The 17,545-nt window shown below is 45.6% G+C and overlaps 2 protein-coding genes across 4 annotated transcripts in view; both read left to right on the plus strand.

Moving 5' to 3' along the window:
* The first annotated feature begins 1,445 nt into the window (after window positions 1-1,445).
* Window positions 1,446-4,566, plus strand: LOC135878886 (histone H2A.Z). The gene is made up of 5 exons (XM_065404616.1): window positions 1,446-1,634; window positions 2,144-2,221; window positions 2,879-2,992; window positions 3,851-3,980; window positions 4,154-4,566. The coding sequence occupies exons 1-5, from the start codon at window positions 1,632-1,634 to the stop codon at window positions 4,213-4,215; spliced, it is 387 nt and encodes a 128-aa protein (XP_065260688.1). The 5' UTR covers window positions 1,446-1,631; the 3' UTR covers window positions 4,216-4,566.
* A 2,476-nt stretch (window positions 4,567-7,042) lies between these two features.
* DNAJB14 (DnaJ heat shock protein family (Hsp40) member B14) overlaps window positions 7,043-17,545 on the plus strand; it is a 30,799-nt gene continuing 20,296 nt past the window's right edge. Inside the window, exons 1-2 of one of the 3 annotated variants that reach the window (XM_065404816.1) lie at window positions 7,043-7,184; window positions 16,690-16,864. In XM_065404816.1, coding sequence (XP_065260888.1) covers window positions 7,052-7,184; window positions 16,690-16,864 — 308 coding nt within the window. In that variant the 5' untranslated portion in view covers window positions 7,043-7,051. The remainder of the gene's footprint in view (window positions 7,185-16,689; window positions 16,865-17,545) is intronic. The other 2 variants (XM_065404817.1, XM_065404818.1) reach the window with 2 other exon arrangements.

Below are 17,545 nucleotides of genomic sequence, written 5' to 3' on the forward strand. Positions count from 1 at the left end.
TTCCTTGACAGCCTGAGCTTCCAGTATCCAGAATACCCAGCCAGGGTGACTACCCCCGAGACAGGGACTCCATGGTTTTCGTTTTCATGGAGAACTTCAAAATTTAAGCTGTTTTAATTCTGAACAAAATCAAACTTTGAGGTAAATAATCCTGTCTGAGGATTTCAGTTTCTCAGCATAGCTATGATAATCTAGTAGGATGGGAAATGAATTCATAAATCAACGGTGCTTCACTGAGAATATCCTGCCACTACATGTTCCAATTTTATGACAGCTGATTTAGGTACATAGGAATTGCCATACTGCATCAAACCGTAATGTCTTTGATCTCCTATCCTGACAGTGGTTCATACCAGGTCATTCAAAGAATATTGCAAGATGCCTAATGGAGTTATGGAAAAATCTGTCCAGGAAGGAGCTATTGTATTTTATTCCCCCCCCCCCCCCAGCTCCTGGCAAAATGTCTACATGAGGTTTTAGCTGAGTTTAGATTGCCAATTAATTTTAACTGAAGGTTTTGGGGACTTCTTGTGTAGACATATACACAGGCTGCAATATGCCTTCAAAGGTTTGAGCTTGAGAAGGGTGAGCAGTGAGAACCCTTATTAATGATGTTAAGCTAATTCAATTGGAAACATCTTCCTTGTCCCTCAACACATAACTGGAGCCCTTATGGCCATGGTACCCTGTGGCTACAATAGGTAACTGTCCTGAGCCTCTTTGGAAGAAATGGGAAGGTCCTAAAGAAATCCACCCTCAGGTCTGCGTCTGGGGTAAGCAGGCATCAGGTGGGCAGTTGCTGCAACAAACACTGTTGTGGTAGTGAAGAAATATAACCTGGCCAACTCTTGCAATAGCTGGCATCTTCTTTAAAGTCCTGGCCCTTGGAATTATGTGATTACATGAGAATCTCATTGGCTTTTATTAAAACCTGTTTCTAACTGCCCTGTTTAGGGGCAGAAATCTAAAATGTGACCTGTGAGCACTCTACAGGCTCAAGCTCCAGGGAAAATGACCCCCCCCCCCCGCGTTTGATGCTCCTGATCTTTAAAGCCTGCCCCATGTGGGGGGGAGGGAGCGTGACTCATGCTTTCTGAACGCCAGAGTTTGGCAACGCTGCTAGCTGCACCAGCAGGCACCCCCTGTGCTGAGATAAGCCCGTGGGGGATGCGGGATAGCTGGAGGCAGGCACAGGGCAGAGGCCCCAGTTTCCCCCAGGAACTGGTGTTGATGGAACGACGGGAACCGCGCACTCACCACACCCGAGAGCCCAGAGGGGTGTGAGTGACGTCACTTTAAATATGGGCGGAGTTTCCATTGAGGACTGGAGTGAGCGGGTTGCCCGCTCCTGTCAGTCAATCAACACTACCAGCCCCTCCCCGTCGTTGGCATATGATTGGTTCCGGCGCCTCAGCTAAGGCCCGTCTCCACTCTGCGGTGATTGGCTAATAGTGGGATCCGGGTTCCCGGATGCGGGCACGTTCGGCGGTTATAAAGCGCTCGCGGAAGGCGGGAGCGGGCGCAGTTTGAATCGCGGCGGGTGCGGGAGAGGTGGTGTAGTTGGGTACGCTCGGTGTGTGTGGGACGCTCATTTTCGCCTACCCCCGCGTGGCGTTGCAACAAAGCTCATAATGGTAAGGGGGCCGTGGGAGCCGGCCTCGGTAGGGCGTGCGGCTGCGTCGCCTTGCTGCGGCAATGGTAGAAGCTGAGGTGAACGAGCCGCAGCGGTTGGCGGGGGGTAGAAGCATGCGAGGGAAAGAGGTTAACGAGTGGGTGGTTGCGGTTGTACGAATGGGAGGTGCTAGCTAGTGCTAAACCGGAGGGGGGGAAGAGAGGGTGGTGCACGCGCACTAGTGCGGCCGCCGGGGGGGGGAGAGTGATTTTGGCGCATGCGCTCAGTTCGTGCCACCAAGCGTGGAGGAATAAGACGCGCGCGCATCAGTGCTGGCTAGAGGTTGGAGGCGCATGCGCGGGGTGAGCGCGTCTTGAGGTTGGAGGCCCATGCGGGTGGCGGGCGCATGGCGCGTCTACTGCTCGCATCTAAGGCGCCGACTGCCTTCACCACTGAAGTTCCGTACGGGGCAGGATGGAGCACGCCACGCTTGTGGCATGTGCTGCTGCTCACAGTCTCTCTTTGCATTAGGCTGGCGGTAAAGCTGGGAAAGACTCCGGGAAGACCAAGACGAAGGCAGTGTCCCGCTCACAGAGAGCCGGTCTGCAGGTGAGGACTGGGCGAACTGTCTGCTTACAACACACCCGCCCCGAACTGGGAGGGGGTTTGCCTGAGGGCCCTCCAAAGTTACAGGGGAACATTCCTTTTATTGCAAATCTTGTGATATTTGATGGCTTATTTTAAAAGCCCCGGCTCCTCACGTGATTACATGATCTCATTTTCTTAACTTCAGCTCGTTTCCTCCTCTTGAGACAAGAATGCCAAGTTTGGTTTGTTTTTTATGCTTTCTGGGCAGAATCTCTAGTGTCCTTGTTATAATTATGTAAACTAATCTCTCTATTGTGAGAGGTTGACTCTTGACCCTCAGATGGCTGGGTTTGGCTGAGACAGGCCTCCAGCAAGTTTTGCTGGAGGAAGGGACTGAAACTATGGTATTAGTAGCAGCAGCCACTGACCTCATTATACCTGGGTGATAAAATAGTGATTTCAGTATATTTTCCTATTGGAGATCCTGCTAGAAGCCCACTCAAACTGCTACCGTAAATGCAGACATACTTGTGCCATATAGCCAACATCAGCTTGGTCTGTTCTTTTTTGCAGCCTGGGTGCTATACACAAGCAAGAGGTGTAAGGATTGCAGCTTTACAGGCACTCTTACCCCAGTGATGTCTGCAACATAGTCTTATCCAGTCTGATCTCTTGCAGTTCCCTGTTGGCCGCATCCACCGACACTTGAAATCTAGGACTACCAGCCATGGACGTGTGGGAGCCACAGCTGCTGTATACAGTGCTGCCATCCTGGAGTACCTGACAGCTGAGGTGAAGTTGATGATATGTGGAAGACAGCTGACACTGCTGGAGCTGCTTAATGACCAGGGCTGCTTGTATTTTGCAATTCTGTGATCATGGAATTTGCTGTAGAGTTGTGCTCTAGAACCTCTGCTTCAATCTTTTTATTTTGTGCTACAAATTCACTTCATTTAGTAAAAAAATGTAAACTGATGTCCCTAAGGGCCTGGTCTCCACTAAAAAGTTAGGTTGAGATGGCTACATCGCTCAAGGGTGTGAAGAATCCACACCCCTGAGCAATGTAGCTAAGCCAATCTAATCTGTTGTGTACATAATGCTAGGTCAATGAAAGAGGTCTCCTGTTGATCTAGCTGCTGCTGCTTCTCAGGGAGATGGATTACCTATGCTGATAGGAGAAGCCCTCCTGTCAGTGTAGGTAATGTCTACACTTGAAATGCTGCAATGCCAGCACTGTAGCTGTGCTGCTGTAGCATTTAAAATGTAGTCAAGGCCTCATCAGCAGACCTGAAACTGGCTTTAAGATGTGAGCTACCCCAGTTATGTCATATGGAGGGGCATGGACTCCCTGACTGCAGTTGTGGGACTTAGCATTTTTTCCCAAGATGCCACAGAACTCTGCATTTTTGTTGTAGAATGAGTATCTTCAACTATAAGCTCTCTTGTGGAAGGGATGAGAATGAAGAGTATCTCGCAATGTAGTCAGTTACAGAACTTAATGGTGCATGCTGCAGAACTTAGTTACACAAAGCCCTGATAACACTCTATGTAGCCTAGCCTACAGTGCCTGCCAGATATTGTTTTGGAAATGTCATTAACTCATGCAATCTATGCTTGATGGGTAGGGACTGAAAGTGCTTTTGTCTGCAGGTTCTTGAGCTGGCAGGAAATGCATCCAAAGACTTAAAAGTGAAGCGTATCACTCCCCGTCACTTGCAGCTTGCAATAAGAGGAGATGAAGAATTGGACTCTCTCATTAAAGCAACAATTGCTGGTGGTGGTATGTAACTTCAACTAATTACTATTCAAACTAAACTTAAAGTCAAATAGGTTTCTCACCACTGATTGTGTATTATGATGTTTGTAAAAAGCAAATACAGTACTGTCTGTTTCAAATGATACGAGGAAAATCTACTTCAACCTTGCCTTAATTCTTGTATTTTTTTATCTTAGGTGTAATACCACATATCCACAAATCTCTTATTGGAAAGAAAGGACAACAGAAAACTGTCTAAAGGATACCCGTATTCCTTGTTATCTCAGGACTCTTACTACTTAACAGTTGTCCAGTGTTGGTGATTCCAGTGGACTGTATCTGTGAAACACAATTTTGCCTTTTATAACTTTGCGAAGCTAAAGCTCACTGAGCATTCTAACAAACCAAATTTCTGCATTGATGTCTTAACCATATTTAAGTGTTACCATGGCTTCAAAGAAGCTGTTGTATCTGTAGGGGTTTTTGATTGAGGTGACTGTTTTAGATCTGTTTGATTTTAATGTGAAGCAGAAATTAAAAGATGTTTGGTTTTGTACAGACACTTCATCCACTAGAGTGGAAGTATTCAATAAATGTTATATCAATACTAGTCTCTGTGTGCATTAGCTATTGCTAAACTTTGATAGCAACTCTTAAGACCCATCAGACACCGTTCTTGACCAAGGAAATGTTATCCTGCTGCTATAAATGGTAAAATGCCTTAGTCTGCCAACAAAGCTTCCTTGAATCAAATTATCATTATAAGAATTGAAGCAGACTTAGTGACCCCTTACAATCTGTAACAGTAATCAAGCAATATAGATTGTAAGCTTAAAGCTGTCTAATGGGACATATCAGTATGAGACATGGAGCTTGATTGCATGGGTGGGGGGAAAGTAATCTGTATTACAGGGAGCTCCCTCTGCTTACTGTCTTCAGAATGGTCTTGTCTAAATGGCCCCCAAGCCTACAACATACAGCATTTTAAAAAAAACTGCCCTAGACTGCCACAGCTGAGTAAAGATTTCTAACACTTATTCTCACTTTTTATGATGTGCAGTATCTGGCATAACTAACAAATGGTGCCTTTCAATATTGCACTTTACAGCAATCCATAATAGTGCATCACTAGTAATGATACAATTCTGCACTAAGCTGAATGGCCCTTGAGCTTGTTGAACTATAGCACTATTCTTACTAAGTAGTGTAAGCTAGAGCCACAGTGCCTGGCTACAACAATTTGATTTTTACAAACTCTTTGTAGTAGAGGCATCTTAAAGTATACTACATGAGGTGTAAAATAAGAACAAGCAAAGTAGTACATCCATTATTTAATCTTCAACACTTGATTTATCTAGAGTATACAGTCTCCCTTGGCTGTTGGGGAAATCTTAAACTACTGAAGCATTTTTTCCTGCTTACCTGTCCTAAAGCCTCATAGTTCTAACTGTTGAAGGTGTCATTAAAGCTGTGGTCAAATTAGGAAAATGACCTGTAGCTGAACTTTTTCAAGTCATTTCTAAGCTTAGTATGGGTTTATTTTGGGGCAAGCTTCCACTGGGGGTGGCAGCTGTACATTAGGCCAAGCCCCAGTACTCACTAGCTCTAAAGTGTCATCTGAGCTTGCTCATACAGGTGAGAATGATTGAGTACAGGAACCTTGTTCTAAGTAGGGTCGGTATTGCCACCAGACGTGGAATTGCACCATGTTTGTACTATGAATCGCTGCAGCCTGGAAGTGAAGATGTGTTCTGGAGAGCAAATTTTACAGCACTTCTAGTGGTGCTGCAAAGTACTCTATTCTCTCTATGAGGACATAAGTAGTACTCAGCAGAGGATCAGTTTCCTGGGATTGAGCAGGTCACTTGAGCCTACAGGATAAAGACCTGATTCTGCTTTGTGAGGATAATCTCACTGTAACCTCGTAGCAATTTCTAAATCCTATAGCATATTCTAGCTGCTACACTGTAAAATAGTTTGACCCAATTCTTGAATTTGACTAGATACATACTATAAATGACAACCAAGTACTTCATTCTTTACTTTTAAAATGAGGTGCATCGCTCTTGTGAGTTAATCTCTTCTACATGACCAGCGTGTAGTGTCAAGTGAATGATTGCAGGGGTGGAAGAAGGAAAGAACAGTTTAAGGGTAAAAGATGGCTATTACCATTTTAAAGAACTGCTCCCTTTTCCCCCCAATCTAAAGAATAGGGGGAAATGGAGTACTCTAGCTAGAAAATAATTCTGCTGCTATTAAGTGTCTGGTGCTTGGAAAACAGCCCACGGACTCTGAAAGGTTTCCATAATTACTATTAGCCTTTATATACGTGATGCGGGTTGGTCTCCTCTAAACGGTGGAACTCGCTGGGCTGTGATGCGGGTTGGTCATAGTCTCCTCTAAACGGTGGAACTCGCTGGGCTGGAATGTAGTCACCAAACGAGATTCAGTGATTGACCTCCGCGCGGGTTTCACAACACCCTACGACTGCAGCTTGCCATTGTCCATAGCTCTCGCTTTGGTTTGTTTAGGAGGTATTTGCCATGGAGGAGGTACAAGCTGTTGCAAAGGCAAGCGCTGTCTCTGATCCAGCGCACTGCTAGTTCATGTGGCGCTGTAAGAGCGTGCCACGCCGGTTAGAGACACTTACCCCCGCCTCTGCACTCCTGCCACCAGATGCCCCTCATAACGGCCATCTGTCCATTGCTCACACGCTACCGCCGGGGGAGTGTCCCTGCGTGATTTCTCTAGTAGCCCCGCAGCGTTGCTGGAGAAGGATGGACCGGACAGGGCACGGAGGTGCGCCGGAGGACACGCACCTTCCCCACGCATGGGCCACGTTCTCGCCCCCAGCCGCGGGCTGCGTCCGGCGGCGTAGTGCGCACGCGCACCGCCGTCGCGCAGTTTGGCCCGGAAGCAGCCGGCGGCCCGGCCGGTCGGAGCCGCGCGCTGCTGTTGCCGTAGCGGCGGGGAGGATGCGGCGCGCTGGGATGGCTCGTACGGAGTGAGGAAGAGCCCGAACCCCCGGCTCCGCTCTGGCTTCAGGCCCCTTTTCTCTGCGCTGCGGCGGGCGGAGGCGGCGCAAGGAGAAGCCCATGGAGGGGAACCGGGACGAGGCGGAGAAATGCATCGAGATCGCCCGGGAGGCGCTGGAGGCCGCCAACCGCGACCGGGCGCTGCGCTTCCTCCACAAGGCCCAGAAGCTTTACCCGACCGAGACCGCCCGAGGTGAGGCCCAGCTGGCCGCCCCGCCACACTCCTCCTTTGGGCCGCGACCCACCGCCGCCCGGCTGCCACCCCCGAGGGAGGGGCCAGTGGGGCCGGAGTCCTGCCCGAGCTGAGCCCCCACTCCCCGCCACCTTCCCGCTGGCCGGGCCCCCAGCCCTTGGGCAAACCCCAGGCTAGTTCTCCTCGACCTAAGTGGTTTCTGAGGCTCCATCTCGCCTGCTTGCTGCTTCTTCTCCTCTAGGTTTGCCAAACATAACACCTTGGGTAGGGCCTGAGTACCGGAGGGTAGATACTAGTGACCTCTGGGCCACCATCACCCAGTGTGCCCTCTTTGTGGCTGTGCCCATGAGCCCAGGTGCACCCTGGTGAGCAGAACATGTCAGTGGACTTTGTGCCTGTGAAATCGCTCACCTTGGACTTCAAGTGATGTGCACAGAAATTTTCACGTGTGTGACTAGACACGTGTGTGTGTGTGTGTGTGTATACAGATGCAGGCCAAGGCAAGGGACCTAGAAGTGAATGATTAGCTTGTTTGTTCAGTTGTATTCAGACTGGTCTGGCTGTAGACATGTAACAGGAAAACCGAACAGTAAGAGGTTTAACTGTTGGGAGATTGGCTGTTCGGGTATTTAAAAGGAGAAAGTGGAGTTGGGAAGAGAATCCTTTGGCTGGAATCAGGAATTGAAGTCAGCCCTAGATAAGCACAAGTTCAGCTTTGTTCTACTGCACTGGGTCATAGACTCCTATTTCATACAAGTTGCCAAAGAGTATTTCTACTCAACAGCTAGACACGGCCTGTGCCAGCTGCCGGTGTCTAGTTGCTGTGTAGACATACCCTAAAAGGCTTGAAGAGCTAGTTCAGTGGTTCTCAAACCTTTGTACTGGTGACCCCTTCCACATAGCAAGCCTATGAGTGTGACCCCCCCCTTATAAATTAAAAACACTTTTTTAATATATTTAACACTATTATAAATGCTAGAGGCAAAGTGGGGTTTGGGGCGGAGGATGACAGCTCATGACCCCCCCATGTAATAACCGTGCGACCCCTGGAGGGGTCCCGACACCCAGTTTGAGAACCCCTGAGCTAGTTGAAATTCAGAGAAGCACTTCATTAAAACACGTAGTACTTAGCTAAAACAATTGGAAGGAATATGACTTTGATTTACCATGTTCTCTTTCGGGATGTAAAAAGTTAACCGGTAAGTATCAGTCTTACCGGTTAACCCGCCTTAACTGTTAACCCCAGGCTGGCTGGCCGGCCCCAGTGTCCCCGCACTGGTTGGAATGGGCCCAGCCACGCCGACCAGTGGGATCGGCCCTAGCCGCTTAATCGGTTAACCATTTAAATAAGCAGTTCTTAATCGGGGTCAGAGGCCCCCTGGGGATATGCGAGCAGGTTTCAGGGGGTCCGCCAAACCGGGCTGGCATTAGACTAATTGGGACAGGAAGCCCACGCTGTCCTGACTCCACCACCCGGGGCTGAAGCCAAAGCCTGAGCAGCTTAGCTTTACGGGGCCCCCCGTGGTGTAGGGCCCCATGCAGTTGCCCTGCTTGCTTCCCCCTAATGCCAGCCCTGGCTTTTATATGTAGAAAAACAGTTGTTGTGGCACAGGTGGGCCGTGGAGTTTTAATAGCATGTTGCGGGGGGGCTCAGAAGGAAAAAGAACTCCTGTTTAAATGACATATTTTTAATCATTTAAATGGTTAACTTTTTAAACGGTATTTACATCCCTAGTTCTCTTGTTGAAAGAATTTATTGTGGATTATTGTTTGCAATTTTAGCCACCAACATGGCTGAATTGGGGCAAACCATTACTACACCAGGATTCACTGCACTAGTACAAGTTGCTCTACTCCATTGTGAACTAGGTGTCTTTGGCCAGTTACACCCTGAAATTTGAAAAAACATTAGCATCTTTCTAGCAGTTGTTTAAAAGATGGTTCTTTAGAGGAAACAATAGCATGGTTTCAGATTTCATTATCAACAGGGTCATTGCCTGTCTAAGGGTATGTCTTCACTACCAATGTTAAAGCGCTGCCGCAGCACCAGCAGTGGGAGAGAGCTCTCCCAGCGCTGTAAATAAACCCACCCCCATGAGGGGAGTAGCTACCAGCGCTGGGAGTGCGGCTCGGAGCACTGTCTACACTGCCACTTCACAGCGATGAAACTTGCATCGCTCGGGGCTGTTTTTTCACACCCCGAGTGAGAAAGTTTCAGCGCTGTAAAGTGGCAGTGTAGACAAGGCCTTGGGGTCTTCTAGTCATGCTATGCCAGAAGTTTATTCTAGATGTTAGTGCATGCAATGACTTGTTGAGTTTCCAGTCTCCACTTAAGTTCCCTTTATTTTCTTCAAAGGATAAGTAAGTTTCCTTTTATTCTTTTTACTGAAATGAAGATTTCCACACCAAATTAAATACTGCAGCATAGAATATTTCAAATTAAAATTGCACTCTAGGGTGATGCTCCGAAAATATCAACTCTAGGTGCTGCAGGTTCCTACTGTAATATTAGGTATATATTTACCAAACACTTTCCCTCCTCCTGTGCTTATCTGTTAAATTTTGTGAGCAAGCAAAAAGTAAGGGCTTACAACATCTGTTTGTTTGGGGTTTTTTTTATTACAGTAGATTGCTTTTTCTGAAATAAAAGATAGATATATTAGGGATCATTAGGACAAGGGAAATCCATTGCCTCCTTATCTCTGAGTAGAGCCCTCTGCAGAATTGATAGGTCACATACTTTGCACCTCTTCCACTTTGCATGTATGTCTTAAGTACTACCACAAGCCTGTGATAATCCAAAACACTTGCCATGGCTTAGTTGGATGGCCTTCATGAAAATTCCCTTTGCCTATAAAAAGGAATATTGGGCTGGAAGCCAGGAGACAATGAGTTTCAGTCTCCCCTCTTACACTGACTAGAGTTAATAGTTTTGTACGTTTCACAGTCCCTATAGCAGTGGTCACCAACCGTTGTATCACGATCAACTGGTCGATCCTGGAGACTCCCGTTCGATTGTGATCTCCGGTGGTGTAGCGGGGCTGCCGCTAAGGCAGGCTCTTTGCCTACCCTGGCCCCACGCTGCTCCCAGAAGCTGCCAGTGCGGCCCTGGGGGGCGGGAGGGAAGGGGGTCTCTGCACGCTGCTCCTGCCTGCAAGCACCACCCCCACAGCCCATTGGCCACAGATCCGTACCTGGCCAATGGGAACTGCGGGGGCAGTGCCTACAGAGGGGGTAGTGCGCAGAGACCCCCTCTTTCCCCCCCCGCCCCACGGGCCGCATTGGCCGCTTCCAGGAGCAGCGTGGGACCAGAGCCACCCAAGATAGGTGCCGCTCCCTTCAATAGGCAGGTTGTGAATGGCTCTGCAGCATTAAGACCAGGAGTAGCATGAATACAGCAGGCCAAGAAGCCTCCCAGAGCCAGCCCCCTCCTGCACCCAAACTCCCTCCCAAAGCTTGCACCACTTACCCCTTCCTGCACCCCAACCCTCTGCCCCAGGCTCAGCTCGGAGCCCCCTCCCCCACTGTGAACCCCTCAGCCCCAGCCCAGAGCTTGCACTCCTCCCGAACCCAGCTCCCTGCCCCAGCCCAGTGAAAGTGAGTGAGGGTGGTAGAGAGCGAGTGATGGAAGAGGGGGGGGTGGAGTGAGCGAGCAGGGCGGGGCTTCGGGGAAGGGGCAGGGTAGATTCTGGGTTGCCCTTAAATTCAAAAAGTGATCTTGGGTGTAAAAAGGTTGGCGACCACTGCCCTATGGTCTTATGCCCCTATTTTAGGAGGCAGGCAACAATTTCCATTTTTTGTATAGGTGAGGTTTCTGGGTCTCATGCAAGGCCACTTTTGGGAATACAACCTAAGACTAAAATGGCAGACCTAAATTTCACCCACTTTGCCACACTGCCTCTCAGAATGAAGATGCCAAAAATGTGCTTGACTGTGATGTCTGTAAAATGAACTTTCGCTGCATACCTTTCTTTGCAAAGTGTTTGTTTCACTGCACAGAGTGAATGCATAATGAGGCTCGAATGTATAGGACTCTTATTTTATTCATTGTGGAAACTGATACATGTATCATGAATGAAACAGAGGGCATTTTTCAGGTATCCAGCTTGAGACACCTAGTGCCTGATTTGTTTGAGCACCTACAGTTCTATCTGAAGCCAATAAGAGTTGCAAATGCCCAGTATCTATGAAATATCAGGCCCTAAGAGTATGTCTACATTGCAGTGTGAACCCAGGGTTAGTGGGACTTGAGTAGTTGACCTATGTTAGGGAACCTTGGGCTTGAGCATCTATATTGTATTTTAGCCTAGGTTAAGAATTTTCTGACCCATGCTCAAACCTAGGGCTCTGTTGTCCACACTGCAGTGCATAGACCTGAGTCAAAGTAACCATATCCCAGAGTCCCAAGCGCACTCTCCTCCACCCCTGAAAATGTGGCCACTCTAGCCCTAGGACTGTGGTGCACTTTGGGAAGACTTTACTGCTGCCCTGTAGATTATTAGGAAGCAGGTCACTTTACAAAAGGCTTGATTGGTTCACTCTCCGTTGCAAACCCAGAAGGCTCTCTGATAATGTTTTTGCAGATAGCTAATCAGAAGAAAATCGGTTAACGCTGACCTGAACTGCTGCTTTGCAAAGGGGGTGTGGCTTCCATTTTCAATAGAGTGGATTGCAGAATGTTGGGATAGAAAGGACTAAGGAAGTTGTCCCAAGGAATTGTGTGATACTTCCAGATGACTCCTGGGAACTCAGTCAAGCTGGGCTGCATCTACACTGCAAAATCTTAGGGCTCAGACCCTCCAGCCCTGGCTTGACAGAAACTCAGACCCTCCAGCCCTGTAAGGTCCTGGGTCCGAGTCCTGGGTTAGCACAGTTGCAGTGTAGACACAAGGGGGGCTCATGCACAGGCTTAGATTGCAGTGTAGACATACCCTAAGAGTCTTAAACTGAGTACTCAAAAATTAGTGGGCTCTTCCAAAAATAGGGATAATATATCTCTATCTCACCAAGGTGTTGGGAAAAAAATTGTGAGGTGCTATTACAGTGATGAGTGCATTAGAAAAGCCTTTGAGTAAAATTTAAAAAAAAAATCTATATTCAGGTCAGGATTTGGATGATGTGCAGTAGATAAGAAATGGAATCACATATTGAATGATGAGGATAAAATGAAATATGGAATAGCTGCCTCATTATCAGAGTACCATCCCTTCTTTGCAGTGAATGAAACAGGGGTCCTGTGGGAAAAATAGTATGTTTTCACGTAATTTAAAGATAATGCACACATACACAAACAGGCAAAATTAAGGTTTCATGGGCAACATTAGTTCTGGCTCTTCCTAACTCAAGTGATTGATTTGAAACCTTAATAATGTTATTTTGAAGGGTGGTTTTTTTTGTATGGAATATACTATTTATATTCATAATTATATTTGGACCATCAAGTGGATGCTCTAGAATCTTAGAAGATCTGGAAACTATTGAGAAGTGTTTGGGTCTTTTTAGTATGTCTACATTGCTATTTTTTAGGAGATTTCCCACTGTCCCACTAGTGCAGCTCCCTCTGTGGTAAGAATGATGAAAATGCTAGTGTAGACAGGCCTTAGATGTTTTTTGCTACTAGGTCATCCAAGCCACCACTGTGTGTTGTGGCAGACTTTACAAGAAGGATGTAAAGAAGATTTTAAGAACATAAGGATGGCCATACTGGATCAGACCAATGATCCATCTAGCCCAGTATCCTGTCTTCAGACATGGCCAATGCCAGGTGCTTCAGAGGGAATGAACAGAACAGATAATCACCAAGTGATCCATCCCCTATCGCCCATTCCCAGCTCCTGGCAAACAGAGGCTAGGGACGCTTCAGAGCATGGTTTTACATCCCTGCCCATCCTGGCTAATAGCCATTTCTCGACTATGAACTTATCTAGTTCTTTTTTGAACCCTAGGGGTTCTAGTTCTCTCTTCCCAGCCTCTTGGAGAGAACAGAGTTATTTAACGACGTAAAACTCCAACAAGCTTAAAAAGTGAGTGGAAACTTTTTCTTCAGGAATTTATAAAGCATTGTGGTGTTGATAGTTTACAAAATTATGTAGTCTGCCATCTTGTTCTATAAAGTGACTTTTCAATAGCTCTGGCCTTTAAATTAGCCCCTTAAGTTAGGATAAAGTTGCTCCCCATCTATTGATGGGATAAATATCCACTGACTACATGAAACCAAAATTTGAACAAGTCACAGTGCATCTTTCATTGCATCTTAAAAATTGGCAAATTTGAGCTCTGTTGGAATTTAAAAAGGAGGGAAGGATATTTAAGGGCCCAGTATGAGTATGCTCTACCACTAGTGTCATGAGTTCAACCTTGGGGACAGCTGTAGGGTAGGTCTTCAGACAATAATCAATACTTTGAATTTCACTTGTGAATGGATTGGGAGCTAGTGCAGAGCGTGGAGCACAAAACTGTATTGATGTTGGCCCAGCCCAGGTTAGACATGAACAGCCATGTTCTTGGTAGCTGAAGAGTCAGAGTGGCATTCAAGGATACCCCTAAATAGAGGGCATTACAACTTTCCAGCCTGGTAGTGACAAAGGCATAAGAATACGATGTGGTCCATTTCTGTCTTTGCTTGTCTCTTGTCACTGTAGTATCTGAGCAGTTTTCAACCATTAACGGTATTTAATTTATGTAGATTTAATGATTTTATTTAGGAACTTTATTCCCAAAGGATTCCAAAACAAACATACAGATTTATCAATTGCAGTAGAACCTCTCTTATCTCACTCTGATAATTCTTAAAAAAATCCCTGTGTATCATCCTACTTCTCATTGTTTTAATGGCAAGTGGTATTGTAATGAAATCTCATATTTCTGACTTCTGGTATACTGTCCAATATGGTTATAATTAAATCTAAACAACACCCTTCAGAATAAGTGAAGTGCATTAGTATTTTTTATCACATGGGTTCATTTATTTGCTAATTTGCAAAATGAAGTAACCTGCAATGGGTCTTGTAGTCATCAGAGTGAGCTAGCAGGTTTCTTTTGTATTCACAGAGATTTTCTTATCCTCCACTGAAATGCACATCTTGTGGAGTGATTAGTCACAACTACGTAACAGCAGTCAGCAACACAACCATTCAGGACAGCAGTTTGTTAATTCTTTATTATTTAACACTTTTTGTGATGTATGCCTCTTTATAATTAGATACAATTATTAGAATCTTCAATATTCGTGTGTTTCCTTTGCGGCATATAAAGATACAGTGGAATTAAATGTTGAAGATTATGCCTAAACCATATTTTAGCAAGCTTCTTCCAGATTGCCATCTTCATTTCTGCAGACATTCTTAAAATTTCTCAGTAGAAGAGGCGTCACTGTTTGGAAAGTAAGTTAATCGAGAAGTTAGATGTAGATCAGGAAAGGTTTGTTTCCTCCAGTAAAAAGTACAAGCAGTATCTATAGATACAGTCAGGCATCTTGGCTTCTACAAAAGACATAGGCTCAGATTCTGCCTTGCTTTGTGTCTGCTTTATGCCACCCTGCCAGCACAAAGCATTTCCAAAGTCCAAGGTATAAGTCAGTGGCTCTCAAACTTTTGTACTGGTGACCCCTTTCATATACCAAGCCTCTGAGTGCGACCCCCCCCCCCCCCTTATAAATTAAAAACACTTTTTTATATATTTAACACCATTATAAATGCTGGAGGCAAAGCGGGGTTTGGGGTGGAGGTTGACAGCTTGCCACCCCCTGAGGGATCCCGACCCCCAGTTTGAGAACCCCTGGTATAAATGATCCTTCCATGGCATAGAGACAGCTACTGTTCATAATAGATCACATGATTATGGAATGTCACTCCTGCCCAAAGGGTTCTGAATTACAGCGGAGAAATTGTATACAGCGTTGCTGTAGCTGTATCAGTCCCAGGATATGAGAGAGACAAGGTGGGTGAGGTAATATATTTTATTGGACCAACTTCTGTTGGTGAGAGAGATGAGCTGAAGAGCTTTGTATAAGCTTGAAAGCTCATCTCTCTCACCAACAGAAGTTGGTCCAATAAAAGATTTACCACACCCACCTTGTCTCTGATCAATTTCTCTTCTTACAATCTTGTTAATTTCACTCTGCTCCTGCTTGTCATTTCTAATCAGCAGCAGAAACATAGGAGCTGTTTGCAGACTCAGGAAGACAACAGTCCATTGGTTTGTGTTCAGTTCACATTTGGCAGGGTATCTCAGCCATAAGTGTTAGAAACTTAGTATTGTTATAAAGAAAAACATGTAGTCTTCTGCAGAAATTGATGGCTTAAACCCCACAGTAGCCAGGGAAAGCTTCTTACTCATTACAGTACTAGCAAATAAGTGAATGGATTTTTTATTTTTCAAGCCCTCCATATACATACATATCTTTGTAATGGACCATAGAAATGTCAGTGCCCGATGACTTCTGTTTCTGTGAATTGCCTCCTCTTTATTGGAAATGAAGGGTGTCTTTTGCATTCTTTTCAGAGCTCTGGGGATATATATACTACTTTCACATGTCCTCACCGTCCAGAGTGTACCCTTCTTGTCATATTGCTTTTCTTAAGATTAGTGTACTTCTAGATAAAGAAGATTGGCTGAGACTCACTTTTTTTCCTCCAAGAACCATTCCTTAATCTTCTGTTGTGACATGACACACTTCTGCTCCTTGAGTCTCACCGCTTTGCCTTGTATAGCACTTCCAGCCCTTGGTTCAGGAAAAAGGGCAAAGAATTAAGCCCAAGATTTCTGTATAAGTACCTTCATATCTGTTTTTGGGCCAGTCCTGCAGTGGTCCCTAGGAGATGAACTAAACACTAAAGAACCTATTTTAGTAGTTCTCAGACTCTGTGTAGTGCTGATGGTCTGTGGAAAGCTGATTTCTCCTTTCTATTTTCAGATACAGGCAGTCCTCGGACTTAAGACACAATTGGTTCCTGACAATTGCATCATAAGTCGAAACGTCATAACTCGGAACCGCAATCCACTCCGTAGCGGGACTGAGCATCATAAAGTCAAAACCAGTTGTCATAAGTTGAATCAGGGTGTCAGTTCAGAAGTGCTGTTTGTCATAAGTTGAATGTCGTAAAGTCGAGGACTGCCTGTACTTATTCAGGCATTTAGGGCTTTCATTGCAAAGAAAGGGATGGATGCCTGTAAAAGCAGCTGGAAAGTGAGGAACCAGCCCAGCTGTTTCCACTACTCTATGTTGCTACATTAGAAGAGAAGAAGGAGGGGAGACTGGGGGGCACGAGTCGACCAGTTACCGATTTCTAAATGCTTTCCCTTGTAAGCAACTGCTTGCTATAGTTGCTTCAAGAATTTTGTGTTTGTGAATAGAAGGGGTTGTGGACCAGGTGAGGGGGGAATCCATAAGACAATCTCTTAAGATGTGGTCCACATAATGGAAAAGTTTCAGAGCCCCCTACCCTAATAGGTCTCTTCCATCTGCAATGTGTATTATGATATTATGGTTTTACTGTCTTTACAGTTTTGTTGGAAGCAATTATGAAGAATGGAAGTGCTGCTGGGAGTGCTCCATACTGCCAAAAGCCAGCAAATGGCAATGATCAAAGTAAGCCCAGTAGTACAAAAGACAGCAATGCGTCTGCTGCAGGTGAAAGTGGAAAAGGCTACACCAAAGATCAAGTGGAAGGAGTACTCAGGTATTGACTTACATAAACACATCACCTCTTGTATCATATGCATGTGGATATTATTCACTTAAGCTTCCAGGTAAAGAATCTAAAGAAGCATCTCCTAGATCTAGCTCATCTTTAGAGTAGAGATGCTTGTACTGAATGGAGCCTTTTTTTTTTTTTTTTGAATAACACAAATTGTGATGTATATTCATTCCTTGTGAGAGTATTATACCAATCTACATTGCAAATATCCCTATCTGTTACAAAATCCAAGATAGTTATTGAGGAGCTGTCATGGCAAAATGACAGTGACTGTGGAAGTCCTGATGTGAAACCTACAAGGCAGTGTTTCTAACTTAGATATTATAAGGTGTCTAAAATATACTTCTTCAAAGTGAGACTAAAAATCCAGGGGTTAGAACTGTGAGGAAAAGTATTAATACATTCACAGCTAACATTAAAATTTTCAAGACAATCACACTATGCACATGGGTTTTAGATTAATTAGAATATTAAATCAGCTCCTTATTGGAGGGAATTGTGTCCGAGGAACCCCTTGACTAAATGACCTCAGCTTGGACTACTAATTCTACCCCTGGGCCTAATGTAGCACAGCAATTTTATAGTGGAAGAGTAGAGCTACCACAGTTAAGGCTGCACCTTGATTTTCATTCTGTTGAGATTAATCTAAAAGACAGAATTTTT

Source organism: Emys orbicularis, chromosome 5, assembly GCF_028017835.1.
Source record: "Emys orbicularis isolate rEmyOrb1 chromosome 5, rEmyOrb1.hap1, whole genome shotgun sequence".
Taxonomy (NCBI): Eukaryota; Metazoa; Chordata; order Testudines; family Emydidae; genus Emys; species Emys orbicularis.

What these genes read in the sequence shown, in the direction of transcription:
- LOC135878886 (XM_065404616.1), top strand. An exon ending in CACAGAGAGCCGGTCTGCAG is followed by an intron (nt 2,222 to 2,878) that starts GTGAGGACTGGG and finishes GATCTCTTGCAG; the next exon opens with TTCCCTGTTGGCCGCATCCA. An exon ending in TGGAGTACCTGACAGCTGAG is followed by an intron (nt 2,993 to 3,850) that starts GTGAAGTTGATG and finishes TTTTGTCTGCAG; the next exon opens with GTTCTTGAGCTGGCAGGAAA.